A 14,054-nucleotide genomic window follows, 5' to 3' on the forward strand; every position below is an offset into this window, starting at 1 on the left:
ATCAGCGTGTACATTCTTCCCAAATTCACAGAATGGGACCCTGAATCACGGGTTTATATTACTGCATTTGTTCTAATATGTTATATTTTCTATAGTAACATCATACACAAGGACTTACACTGTATGGTTAACACTCCAGATAAACAAACGAATAAAAAAAAAAACTTGTGCAATTGTTGATAAGATCAAATTTTCTGTGAGGAGACATTTACATATTTAGCATTTCTGGGAGGAGTCTCTAGAGGCAGCACTTTGTAACAGTCAGATATAAAGCTGTTCCTTTCTGTTTTCCAATACAGGAAAGTCTTTAGGACAGATGGCTTTGGGGTTTATCAGTATCATGACAAGCTGCATTTTTGTTTTGTCTAATCCACTTCATGAAAGAGAAAATAAAGAGAGGCTGGCGAGGGAATGACAGTTTGTACATGTTAGCTGTTATAAAGTAAGTTACAACAGGAATTAACTTGTTTAATGGGACATCTATACCATTCAATATATATAAATGAATAAAAAAAAAAGTATGACATGTTCTTTCTTTAATAAATGAAAAGAAAACTGTACTCACTGGCACTTTTTTGTGCTGTAAGCGAAATAAAACACTTCAAGCTGGTAAAGCATCACCCCACACATCACATTATTTACTTCCTTACTTATGATTTGTATCCATCTCCCAGCCTTAACACACCTACACATCTCTTACCTCCTGCCATAAACACGCGTTCACTTCCTCCGTTAACACACACAGAAGAACTTACCTCCCTCCAAGAGAACACACATGCACTAACACAACTCTTCTCCTCAGTAATCCATACATGAACTTCTTCCTTCTATAAACATATGCACATACTCAAATACCCTGCCTAACGCTATTAAAACCCAAACCTGCACGCACACACACACACACACACACATGCGGTCTCAATATAAAAACACACACACACACTACCAGTCAAAACTTCTTAATGTTCCGAAGTAGGCCGAGCATTTTGATTCAGAAAAGAATTTCTACATTACCATTAACTTCAGTTTTGACATTTGTCTTACAAACAAATTTCAACTATGGGCTTTCCAAAATGAAAGAAATTGAAAAAAAAAAAAAATAGTGTGTCCAAAGTTTTGCCTGGTAGAGTACACACACACACACACACACACACACACACACACACACACACACACACACACCTGAATTACTTTATGTTATTGAAGATGCTTCCCATGAATCCCATAATATCAAAGTTATTGCAGACACGAACCCCTAACCCTATTTTACGATTATAATCTAACCATTAGGCCAATCCGTTAAATCATGTCAGTTTATTTTAGTTTATCATTAAAAATTACAGTTGGTAAGTCAATAGACATTAAATATTTATCCCCCAAAAGACTCATCTTATTGTTCAATTATTCATACTAATACTAAATAAAGCATATTATTCAGTTATTACAACGAACTATTCCGTAACTAGATTGAAACTTATAGAATAGAATAGAATACAAACACAAGAGTAAGGAATTTATGTCTGAATCCATCAACGGGTTCCCGAGCGTTAGATTACAAACCTTAAATTCGAATAACTGCTCAGTTACGCTTTTAACTCTAATTATGAAACAATAACCATAATAACTAAACATGTTTTTGTACTGCCATGTAAAAACACGATCAGTGGTCCAGACTTACGTTTCTCATTCTCACCACTACAAACCATTCCTATTAGTTGTACAGTAGTTACTGAATAATTCATCATAATGCATGCATATGAATGACTGAATGATACACTTGTAGTGTTCGGGTTTTTCAAAAGAACAATCGATACGTTTTAGCTGGAACTGGGAGCACAGTCATGATAACTGTGAATGAAACTGACTGCAACAGTGAGTGAAAATGAAACAGTGACTCTGTTTCGAAACAGCAAGACCGCCCTCTCCTGGACCAGCTGAGCGTGGAAGACAAGGTTTGAGCGTGTAGAAGAAAATCCTATCACATGAATTACAGCTTGCCTATGTTCCAAAATAAATCAATGTTCTTACACTCTTTAAAGGTGAACACACACTTCTCTTAGCTTTTCAGTCTAAATGCTTGTTCATTTCTGTGTCTGATGGAGTAGTACTTGTTAATTCTTCAGTAAGCACTCTATGCTGGTCAGGGTCAAGGTGGATTCGGAAGTCATGGTTTGACAGTTAAGGCTCTGGGTTACTGATTGGAAGGTCGGGGGTTCAAGCCCCAGCACTGCAAAGCTCTGGGTTACTGATCAGAAGGTCGGGGGTTCAATCCCTACGACTACCACTGTTGGGCCCTTGAGCAAGGCCCTTAACCCTCTCTGCACCAGGGGTGCCGTATCATGGCTGACCCTGCGCTCTGACCCCTAACATGCTGGGATATGTGAAGAAAAAGTATTTCACTGTGCCGTAATGTATATGTGACCAATAAAGACTCATTATCATTATCATGGACACATGGTAGAACATAATTCTGAAGAATCTCATACTGCTGTAAGATGAAGAACGGTCATAGGAAATTGACTGCATTAGAGTGATTATAAGCCTCTAAATTGACAAAAGGCCTTTTTGTTGAAAGGAAAGGACTGGGATTTACAAAAATTATACATTTTTATAATTAACTTGTGAGCTTTAGTGATGTCCAAGATTGATGTTGTACTGAAATTCTTATTTGAGTACTTTGATTGACATGTTGGTTTATTTTCAATTTTGTTAACAGTTATCCTACATTACAATGTGCTTGTCATGTCAGGGATCACTAACTAGCTGAGTCGAGCCTCTGTCTCGACTTAGCACAAGTGTGTTGCATTCTGGAACTTTGAGTTATATATCCTCATATACATAATATCATATAGTTATACATATACATATAGTTAGACATATTCTCATTAATATGATGTTGCTGGAAGGTGATGTGTGAGAAAACAAACTCTTGATCTTTTGTGTTTAAGTGCTAAGAGTGAAATCTGACCCTTATCCCTTATGCTTGAGAACGTTCAAATGTTTACTCCTATCAAATGGCACTGAAATGCTGCTAGTAATGTTCCCCAGTGACGTCAACGTCATATTTAATGTGTTTCACGGTGGGGTTTTACTTTAATTCCTTGCTGTAATCATGGTGAGTGTGGTGGTAGTGTGACTAGGATTTTACAGAATACGTGAATCAGCATAGCTATTTCTCACTTTTTTCTCCTTCAGTTGGATGAAGGTGAGGAATTTTGTCCTAAAAATAAATAGTTAACCTTGTATGAAGCTAAGTTGTGGTGTTATCTTGTGTAATCTTAACGTTAATTTGAGACTTTCACACTTGACTTATGTTATAGGCTACTATCTAGTTAATTTAATTGAATAACCCAATAAAAGGAAGTTGGGAGTTGAGAACATAGTCATCCAGTACAGAGTCTGGCGGCTGCTTAGAGGTTTTTGTTTTATTTTATTTGTTGTAATTGGGGTGTCTAAGACTTTTGCACTCTCCTGTATCTGAATTCATCCCAATTATTATTATTATTATTATTATTATTATTATTAATAATAATAATAATAATAGTTCTAAAAATGAATGAGGACCACATTAAAGGGTGCATTAGGTAAGATTAGTCTTTTTTTCTCTCTCAAAGATTAGGTCTCTAATTATGGAAGCCAGTTTCCGGCAGGGGTGGTGGTGGGGGGGTGGGGGGGGTGGGGGGCTAATTTCAACTTCTTTATATCTCGCAGTTGTGATTTTATTTCTCACAATTTAGACGTCCACTTGTCATTTAGTGAGTTACAAAGAATGTACCAACAAAGCATCGTTACCTGAAGTTAGTCACATTTCAGGTACTGTAGCAAGTGGATGTCTAAAATTGTGAGTAAAAAAAAAAAAATCAGAATTGTGAGATGTAAACTTGTTATTGCGAGAAGTAAAGTCAAATTTGTGAGATGTTCACTCGAACTTGTGGGGGAAAAGGTCAGAATTGCGAGATATAAATTCTGGGAAATAAAGTTGCAATTATTATTATTTATTATTTTTTTTCTCTGTGGCAAAAATGGGATTTTTGTTTGTTTGTTTGTTTTTTTCTTTTTTTTTTTCTTTCTTTCCTTAGGTAGGGTTCAACATACGAATGATTCCTGTACCTGTATCTCAGGTGGCCCATAAAATAACTGGTAGCTTTCCAAATACAAACAAATCTTCCGGGCCGGAAGTCAAATTTCTAAACGGATTTTCTCAGTAACCTAACAAACCTTTCCTAAGGCAGCAGTTTAACCCAGTGGTTTTCAAAATGGGGGCCGCCAGGGGGCGCCCGGGGGGCCTCAACAATTTGGTGTGAAAAATAAACACATGATTTCTCTTTCTCACTCTCAGACAACCACACACACAATCGATTCCTAATGTAATGTAATGTAAAGATGTAGGATGTAATTATTAATTTTAAAAAGGGGGATATATTCAGAATTCTGTATTTTTAATGTTTTTTAAAGACATCTTGCAAAAGGAGGGCAAATGCTAATGCCTTCTGGGGGGCCTTGCCCTGGAAAAGTTTGGGAACCCCTGGCTTAACCCATTGCTTTTTTTTTTTATCACGTTCTATATGTTTTCCAGGTTATTCGTACAAGTAAGGAATAAAAAAACGACTATTGCACCTTTAAGTCGGTCATATGAAGTGACACGAAAGTAGCCATAGACCCTCCCTCAAGCTTCATCATTCTCTTCCTCTGGAAAGCGTTGCCAGATTGGTGTCATTCCCTCATCTGTAGGACAGGTCCTGCAGTAGGCATTGGATTGCAAATGATCTTGTTTAGTAACTAAACTTGTTGGAGTAACGTCTCTCAAAATTGCACTTGAAGCTGCTGTATAGTCTGGTGATTCTGGGAGGGTTGGCTTTGTATTTAGGCGTGAAACTGTCATCACAATCTGGCAACCCTGCCTATGACTCTAACCAGTACAGCGCTTTAAAAGACGCGGGTAGAGTCAGAGGTAGAGGTAGAGTCAGAGATCCCCTTCTCCAAACTCGTTACCTCTCTGTCTTTAGTCACATTTCATTTTTTTTTTCTTGAAACCAAAGTTTGCACCTTGATCATTACCCTGCGCTAATATTGCACAAAGTTCCTTTTTTTTATTTTTATTTTTCATGTGTGTATCCCTTCTTTTTTTTCTCATCATGCTCATCATTGGAGTATCAGTGCTAAAGAGTTCTCGTCTTTCTTTCTGAAGAAGGATTTTGACGGGCCGCCGCCTTTAGAGAGCTTTCTTATGACGATGACGTGGGGTGAGCGGACGTTAAGGAGAACAGGAACCGCACCTCCGTCACCTGCAGCAGCACCGATCAGCGCAGCCAAGAGGAGCCTATCCAAGCTCAGCCGCAAGCACAGCAATGGATCTGTCCAGTAAGTGTATGAAGACTAAAACTGTCCTCAGTCTAAAACAAACAGTTCTCTGTGTATGGCTTTGTTCTTTTCCAGCTCCAACACACCTGAGTCAGGTAAATCAGGGTTCTGATATAGTCAGCCATGTCTGCACAAATTGGTCTAAACGTACCAAACTGGGGTTTTCCTTGTCGCTGTGACTTAGTGGTTAGCACGTTCGCCTCACACCTCCGGGGTCCTGGGTTCGATTCCCACCGTGGCCCTGTGTGTGCGGAGTTTGCATGTTCTCCCCGTGCTGCGGGGGTTTCCTCCCCCAGTCCAAAGACATGCGTGGTAGGCTGATTGGTGTTTCCAAATTGTCCGTTATGTGATTGTGCCCTGCGATGGACTGGCGCCCTGTCCAGGGTGTACCCCGCCTTGTGCCCAATGCTTCCTGGGATAGGCTCCAGGTTCCCCCGCGACCCTGAAAAGGATAAGCGGTATAGATTTCTGTATCTTTAGTATGTATCATCCACCTAGAAATGTTAATAGGGCAACTGGTATCACTACTGTAACAGGTGATTAAAGAGACATCACTTTCACCTCCACAGCGACATGGAAAAGTACTATTTGGTACCTTTGTTTCTGTGAGTGTGCTCCTGAAGATCTACTGAGCTACCCCAGACACCTGATCTACTGTATGTATGAGCAAAAATATCAAAGACCTGTATATGGAAGCTTATACAGACAGAGCAGAGATCTGCAGTTCTACACTACATAGTTACCTGGCTCAGGTACAGGGAGAGACAGGAAGTTCAGGAATCTTCCCAGTAGGGTGCTCTATTTTCCTCTGGGTGGGCCACTGTTTTTTCCCTTACTTCTTTTAACGCATGGACACACACACACACGCTGACACTAGGACTCTAACACTTGGAAACCCTACTCATGATGTGTATAGCGGTAGTAAAACAATCAATCATAAAGATTTTCCACACTCCTATAACGGACATCATCAGTTTGACTAAATTGATGATATGTTTAGGAACTAAATGCTGAACCACACGTTTATCAGACTCTGATGACTGAAAGGATTGATTATAATGTGTGCCACTTAGCTGGAGTTTACCTGAAGAGATGTTATTTTTCACAGGAAGTATTATTTTGTCATATTTTTCAAATAAGGCATGCAGTTCATATACGTCACTGGTGCGGTTCTCTGTGCTGAAAGGGGGCCCTTGTGCCTCTGAATGAGCAAGGTTTGCTCATGTTCAAGTCTTTGAATCAGAAGTAACTTATTCCTGTCCATTTTAACAGAAGACCGTAACGGGATGGTTCATGGTCACAGTGTTGCTTGACAAGGAGGCTAATATGGCTCTATTTGATGTGGTTCTGAACTTTGGAGTTATTTCAACCCCCTCTCGCTCTTTTACCCAGATCTAGCTCATCGGCTGGTACTGCCATGTCTGTGGAGGGCGTGGGCTTCAGGCAACCAGCCAAGAGCAGAATCCGCCGACATCAGCACCGCCTTTCCTCTGTGTTCAGCCGTGGTGTGCTCTCGGCTCGTGCGGACATAGTTACAGCTGGAGAAGAGCCATCAGTAACAGACGATCCCTCAGAACTGTCCAGTCACATAACGGCACCAGGTATCCTGAAGATTTTTGGCACCGAGATATGCGAAGGTGCCAACTATAAGAGCGTCCTGGCTACAACCCACTCCAGTGCCAAAGAGCTGGTGAAAGAAGCACTCGAGAGGTGAGGACACCAGAGCTTCCTCTGCTTATTTGGGTGGATTCTTCTGAGACATTGATATTTTTATTACTCACTAATGTCAGTTAAAATGCCCATGCACAAGCCCTCTTCCATGACACTGCATCTTTGCCATTAAAGGTATTAAATGTCTTTCCAATATAGAGTTGTGCTCATAAATTTACACACCCCTTGCAGAATCTGCAAAATGTTAATAATTAAAAAACAAGAGAGATCATAAAAATTGCATTTAGCTTTTAATTTAGTCCTGGCCTGAATACGCTATTTCACATAACAGATGTTTACATATAGTCCACAAGACAATAATAACTGAATTTACACAGATTAATATGAATATTTTGTGAGAGTTGTTCATGAGTCCCTTGTTTGTCCTGAGCAGTTAAACCGCCCACTGTTCTTCAGAAAAATCCTCCAGGTCCTGCACATTCTTTACTTTTCCAGCATCTTCTACATGTTTGACTCCTTTCCAACGGCGACTATATGATTTTGAGATCCATCTTTTCACACTGAGGACGACTGAGGGATTCGTACACGACTATTACAAAAGGTGCAAACGTTCACTGATGCTAAAGAAAGCGACACGATACATTAAGAGCCGGGGGTGTGTAAACTTTTGAACAGTACGATCGGCGTAAATTGTTATTATTTCGTCGTCTGGGAAACATGTCAGTATCTTATGTAGCTTCTGAAGGGCGGTACTAAGTGAAAAAAAAGGTCTTTAAACAAAATAATAACAATTTACACCAATTTAGCAACATCAGTAACGTGAATAGCAGAACTAGGTCAAAACCGAAGAAGCAAACAGTGACTCAAACGGCTTGGTATAGACACAGAGGTACAAAAAGACACAGCGCGTATACTTTGTGACGAAGAAAGAAACACAAAGGCTATAAATGCACAAAGTAACCAAGACTAAACTGAACACAGGTGAGAGTAATCATGACACATTAGGGAGACAACCAATCAGAAGACATGGGTGGAGACAAGACATGAACCAAAACAAAAACAGACGTGGCAATGTAAACAAAAACGTAACAATGCGGAAGGCAAACCTACGAAACGGATATGCTCATGTGAAAGAGCGGTTATCTGTAGACCCTGTTAATAAATAAATAAAGTTAATATAGTTAATAAAAACATTTTTTAAAACTGAAACCTTTAGTTAACCAGGCCATAATGGCACATACTAAAGCATCAGCAGGCACAGTCGTAAGTAGTAATTTAGTGGTAAAACCTCTTTGATAGTGACTTCAGGAACAAGTCCCTGGCCTGCCAGAAAGTTTGGCCCTTGAGAAAGAACCTTCAACTGCTCATCCAAGCTCGGATTGGATCCTGGTTTCCTTGTAAGTTACTGTACATCTGCCAGGTGAATAAGTTCAGTTCTGGGTGCTGGCAAGCTCTCTCTGAATATTACAGCTTCTTTTCTGTCTTGTGTCCTGGCTGAAACAGTGACGTTAAACCACAAGGGTGACGTCACGGTCTTGAAACCATTTCTTCTCCCTAAACATTCCTGAACAGCAGAGAAGTGCATCCAAATACATGATAAAAAGAAGGATGTATAGATATACGCTACATGCTATAGGGTTGCACGGTGTAAGCTGGCATTAGGATGGGATCTATAATGATGTCAAACCCAGAGCTGTTGAACTATGGGTTTATAGCTTAATATTGTTAAAGGATATGTGTGTGTGTGTTTCGGGTGGGGGGGATCAGGGGGGATCAGTATGAAACAGCCATTGTGCACATCGGCAAATGTCTCCGCAAGTTAAGTTGAATGTCTGAATGTCAAATGTCCCATTTGTGTTAGAGATGGGGGAAATTTGAGCAGAAATGAATTCCTTCAATGCAAGGCAAACCATGAATGCTAACCACTAGGATGCTGACTTGGGTTTTTAGAAAGTGGATTTCTTTCACTTTTCTCCCATTCCACAGCTAGACATACACGTACATGGATGTGCATCTGTGTGTGTGTGTGTGTGTGTGAACATGTTTTTATATCTTGCTGGGGACCAAATATCCATAAAATGATAGGAATATCTGACAGTTTTGACCTTCTGGGCACAATAGGCCGGTTGTTTTTATACAGAAACGGAAACTTTTATTGAAGGAAAAAAAAAAAAAAACCTAAAATGCCAAATGTTTCCTTTTGGTTACAGTTATGGTTGGATTTAGGCATTAATTATCTGCATTAATAATCACGTCAGTAAAAGGTCCTCACAAAGATAGTAAGGCTGTATGTCTGTGTGTTTGTATTAGTGCCTATACTACTACTGTACATTTAAAATCAGGCAGAAGCATGGAAGCATTCTCTAATAAAGTGTGAACATTCATTTATTTAGTGTGTTTCTCATTAAACCTGAGCTCTGCATCAAACCAGGAACCCTGCAGCTATGAGGCAGCAATGCTACCCACTGCACCACTGTGCTGTTCCTGTTATATATATGCCCGCACTACTAATCGTACCGTCATATAAAAAGTCCACTGTCACGATCTTACGCTCTTTCAATTCATATACTGAACGGTGAAACATACGAATGTTTATGTTTTGTTTTCATAGATACTCTCTGAACAAAGCGGATGCTGATGCCTACGTCCTTTGTGATGTTATCGGCTGCATCAGAGAACGAGAATGGAGGAGCGAGTGTGTGCGTGTGGTGGGAGATAACGAGCGGCCGCTGCTCCTGCAGTCGCTCTGGAAGCCCAGAGAAGGCTACGCACGGCGCTTTGAAATCCAGAGTAGAGTCAGCGTGGAAGAGAAGATCTCCAGAGACAAGGATACAGTGACTGCAGGTACAGCACAGCCTTGTGTCTACACAAGTGCTCGGTAATATTTACCAATACGCTTTCAGCTTTTTCTGGAACATCTTTTATGACAGATGCTCGTATGTAGTATGTAAAAAAGCCTGTCGACTAAAATGAAGTGCATTTCTTAAACTTATTTTACACTTATATAGGTGAAATAAAGCAGCAGTGACAACACACACACACACAGAAGACTAATTCACCCACTATCAAGTTTTATTAGACACTTGCAACAAACAATGTGTGCCAGGCCCGTACATGGAGTTCAATGCATGACACATGTTTATATTAAAGTAACGCTTTTGATGATGGTGGTGAAGAGCACTGTCTGACACACTGACTTCCCATCGCGGGATTGCAATCCGGCGACTGAGGAGGTTGTAGCATGTGATTTACAGTGGTGCTTGAATTTTCTATATTTCCGCATAAATATGACCTAAAACCTCATCAGATTTTCACACAAGTCCTAAAAGTAGATAAAGAGAACCCAGTTAAACAAATGAAACACTTAATAGTTAAACAAAAATATTATACTTGGTCATTTGTTTTTTGAGGGAAATGATCCAATAGGATATATCTGTGAGTGGCAAAAGTATGTGAACCTTTGCTTTCAGTATCTGGTGTGACCCCAGATGTTTCCGGTAACTGTTGATCAGTCCTGCACATCGGTTTGGAGGAACTTTAGGGCGTTCCTCTGTCGACAACATCTTCAACTCTGGGATGTTGGTGGGTTTCCTCACATGAACTTCAGGGTTTTCCACAATATTTCTATCAGGATTTTGACTTGGCCATTCCAAAACATTAACTTTATTCATCTTTAACCATTCTTTGGTAGAATGACTTGAGTGCTTAGGGTCGTTTTCTTGCAGCATGACCCATTTTCTCTTGCGATTCAGTTCATGGATAGATGTCCTGACATTTTCATTTGGAAATTCAGAATTCATTCTTCCGACAATGACGGCAAGTCTTTCCGGCCCAGATGCAGTAAAACAGGCCCAAAGCGTGATACTACCACTACCATGTTTCATAGATGGGATCATGCTGGAATGCAGTGTTTTCCTTTCCCCAAACATAACGCTTCTGATTTAAACCAAATATTATATAATATACATCTGTCCACAAAACACTTTTCCAATAGCCTTTATCTCTATATCTTTATCAAACTGCAGACGGGCAACAATGTTCTTTTTGGTGAGCGCTGGCTTTTTCCTTTAACTCTCCCATGCATACTGCTGTTGCTCAGTGTTCTCCTGATGGTGGATTCGTGAACATTAACATTAGTCAATGTGAGAGAGGCCTTCAGTTGCTTAGAAGTTATCCTGGGTTCCGTTGTGACCTTGCGGACTATTCCACGTCTTGCTCTTGGAGTGATCTTTGTCGGTCGATGACTCCTCAGGAGGGTAACAATGGTCTTAAATTTCCTCCATTTGTACACAATATGTCTGACTGTGGATTGGTGGAGTCCAAAATCTTTAGAGATGGTTTTGTGACCTTTTCCAGCCTGATGAGCATCAACAACTCTTTTTCTGAGGTCTTCAGAAATCTCCTTTGTTCGTCCCATGATACACTTCCACAAACATGTGTTGTGAAGATCAGACTCTGATAGATCCCTGATCTTTAAATAAAACAGGGCGCTCACTCAAACCTGATTGTCATCCCGTTGATTGAAATCACCTGACTCTGATTTCACCTTCAAATTAAACTGCTAATCCTAGAGGTTGACATACTTTTTTTTTTTTTTGGATATATCAGTTTGGATCATTTTCCTCAATAAATAAATGACCAAGTCTAATATTTTTTCTTATTTGTTTAATTAGGATCTCTTCGTGTACTTTTAGTACTTGTGTGAAAATATGATGATAAATTAGGCTGCATTTATTCAAGATATATACAAAATTCTAAAGGGTTCACAAACATTCAAGCACCACTGTACAACACTTTCATATTTATCAAAGAGACCACTCCCTTCAGGATAGAAATAAAGCATAGCCTCTCTTCTGTGTTTACTTACTAATGACTAAAGATCCCTAATGACAATTTTTACTAGTTTAGCAATCCATAGCAGGGTTTCTAATGAACACAAATTTATACAGCTTTCCACATGAATACTTCAGCACGTTTCTTGTCATTTTTGTTGCCCAGGGATCAACGCTCAGGCTCGTAAACTGCAGAAGACGCGCTCACGGGGGAGGTCTGTGGTGTTCAACGGAGGCGGGCGTGGCATTGCCACTGATATTGGGCTGAGTCTGTGTAGGAGTCTCAGTGAAGCAGATCTCAGGCCCTCCCCTGAGCCCCAGCAGAGCCTTAAGAGCCAATCGGGTGGAGAGGACTTGGAGGCCTACAAAGAGCTGCCCTGTGCAGCTGGCAGAAAAGAAGAGACGGAGAGCAGCGATGACAACTGCACACAGTATTCCATTCACCCACCCGAACACTTCCCTTACTTCCTGCTACTGCAGGGCTTCAGTTACAGACAGGTAGTACAAATCTGCCCCACCTCTTCTACACCTCCTCCCCTTCAGTTGCTTGTTTCTCCCCGCTTTGCCTCACCCAACATAAGTTCTACTGTTCTACTGGAATTCCTGCTGTGGAGATATTTTATATTTGCAAGCAGTGCATACATTTTCCCAGACATCCAGCACTATATCAGTCGACTGCCAATTCCTGTTTGAGCATGTCTAAAACATGTTTACGCACTTCTGATGTTTCTTTAGTGCTGTCTGCTCTGGTATTTACCCATCAGAAGTGTGCATCAACTCACACACTATTTTACACTCTTGCTTTGGGTCGATACGGACCGTGTGACGTCAGTGTGCCATGGAACTATATTTTATTCCATAACCCCCTCGATCCTACTGGAAAAGAACACAAAGAGATCCTGAATGCCAGGCAGAAGGGAAAATCTTCTGGAAAAAAAACAGCTGTGTGTGCAGAAATCGGCTGCATATCAACACGAGGCAGGAAGCAGTGTGCCGAATGTCGGGTGTCCAGAGGGTGGACACATTTCCTGACAGATTAGCTTTGTCTGTTGAGTGATTAGCACACCACGACATTTACTACAGATGATGCGTAGCAGGGAAGGGAAGCGTCCATTTCTAAGTCCAGCGTTAAAATCTGTGTGCCGACTTACTGTAAAGTAGGACTTAAAGTAGTTCAAAAGGAAACTGTAGTAATATTCAACAGGACTTACTATTTCACTTACTCAGTACTCATAATAACACACACTTGTACTCGTACTTTGGTCGCCTTTTTATTTATTCATGTACTCTAATGTTATACAACATTCTGATGGGTGTCGATTTATTTTCTATAACAGCACAGCTTGGACAGGCGTCCTGGCTGCAAAGTTTATATTAATGCGTAATATGTTATCGTTTCTATAGAACAGTGAGCACAAGGCTGAGTATCAAAGACATGCTACAGGCACACAGTGGCTTAGTGGTTAGCATGTTTGCCTCACACCTACTGGGACGGGGGTTCGATTCCCACTGTGGCCCTGTGTGTGTGTGTGGTGTCTGCATGTTCTCCCTGTTTCCGCCCCCAGTCCAAAGACATGCATAGTAGGCTGGTTGCCATGTCCAAAGTGTCTATGGTGTGTGAGTGTATATGTGATAGTGCCCTGTCCAAGGGAGTACCCTTCCTTGTACCCCATGCTCCCTGGGATAGGCTCCAGGTGACCCTGAAGAGGATAAGTGGTATGGAAATGTTTCTGTAAGGAGACTTTTCAAATTTTTGGAAGGAGTCTCCAGTGTCAGTGCTTAGTGACAGTCAGAGGTAAAGCTTTTATTTTACATTGGTGCAGTGGTAGCTCAATGGTTAGGATGTCGGACGTTTGATCGGAAGGTCGTGAGTTCAAATCCAAGTGCTGCCACTGCTGGGCCACCCTTAATCCTCAGTTGTACAAGAAATGAGATAATTGCTCTGGATATGAGTGTCTGCTATATATAAATGTATACTCTTTTTAATACAAGGAATTCCACTTTGCGTCATGCTGCACCCTTGCTAATTATTTCCTCATTTATTTTCCTAAAATGTAATTATTAACCAAATCTACTACAGAGAAGTTAGTAGATTAAAGTTACTACAGAAAAAAAATAAAAGAATAGTCTACTAAAACTGGCTTGTTCACAATGAATGGTTGACGGACAAACCCAAACCACCATTGCTAA

The 14,054-nt window shown here is 40.5% G+C and overlaps 1 protein-coding gene across 3 annotated transcripts in view; it reads left to right on the plus strand.

The window, feature by feature from the left end:
- The first annotated feature begins 4,940 nt into the window (after positions 1 to 4,940).
- Positions 4,941 to 14,054, plus strand: part of radil2b (Ras association and DIL domains 2b) — a 29,266-nt gene continuing 20,152 nt past the window's right edge. For all 3 annotated transcript variants that reach the window (XM_017484481.3, XM_017484482.3, XM_053685190.1), the window contains exons 1-4: positions 4,941 to 5,361; positions 6,754 to 7,071; positions 9,644 to 9,876; positions 12,031 to 12,362. In XM_017484481.3, coding sequence (XP_017339970.1) covers positions 5,228 to 5,361; positions 6,754 to 7,071; positions 9,644 to 9,876; positions 12,031 to 12,362 — 1,017 coding nt within the window. In that variant the 5' untranslated portion in view covers positions 4,941 to 5,227. The remainder of the gene's footprint in view (positions 5,362 to 6,753; positions 7,072 to 9,643; positions 9,877 to 12,030; positions 12,363 to 14,054) is intronic.

This window comes from Ictalurus punctatus, chromosome 13, assembly GCF_001660625.3.
Source record: "Ictalurus punctatus breed USDA103 chromosome 13, Coco_2.0, whole genome shotgun sequence".
Lineage (NCBI taxonomy): Eukaryota > Metazoa > Chordata > Actinopteri > Siluriformes > Ictaluridae > Ictalurus > Ictalurus punctatus.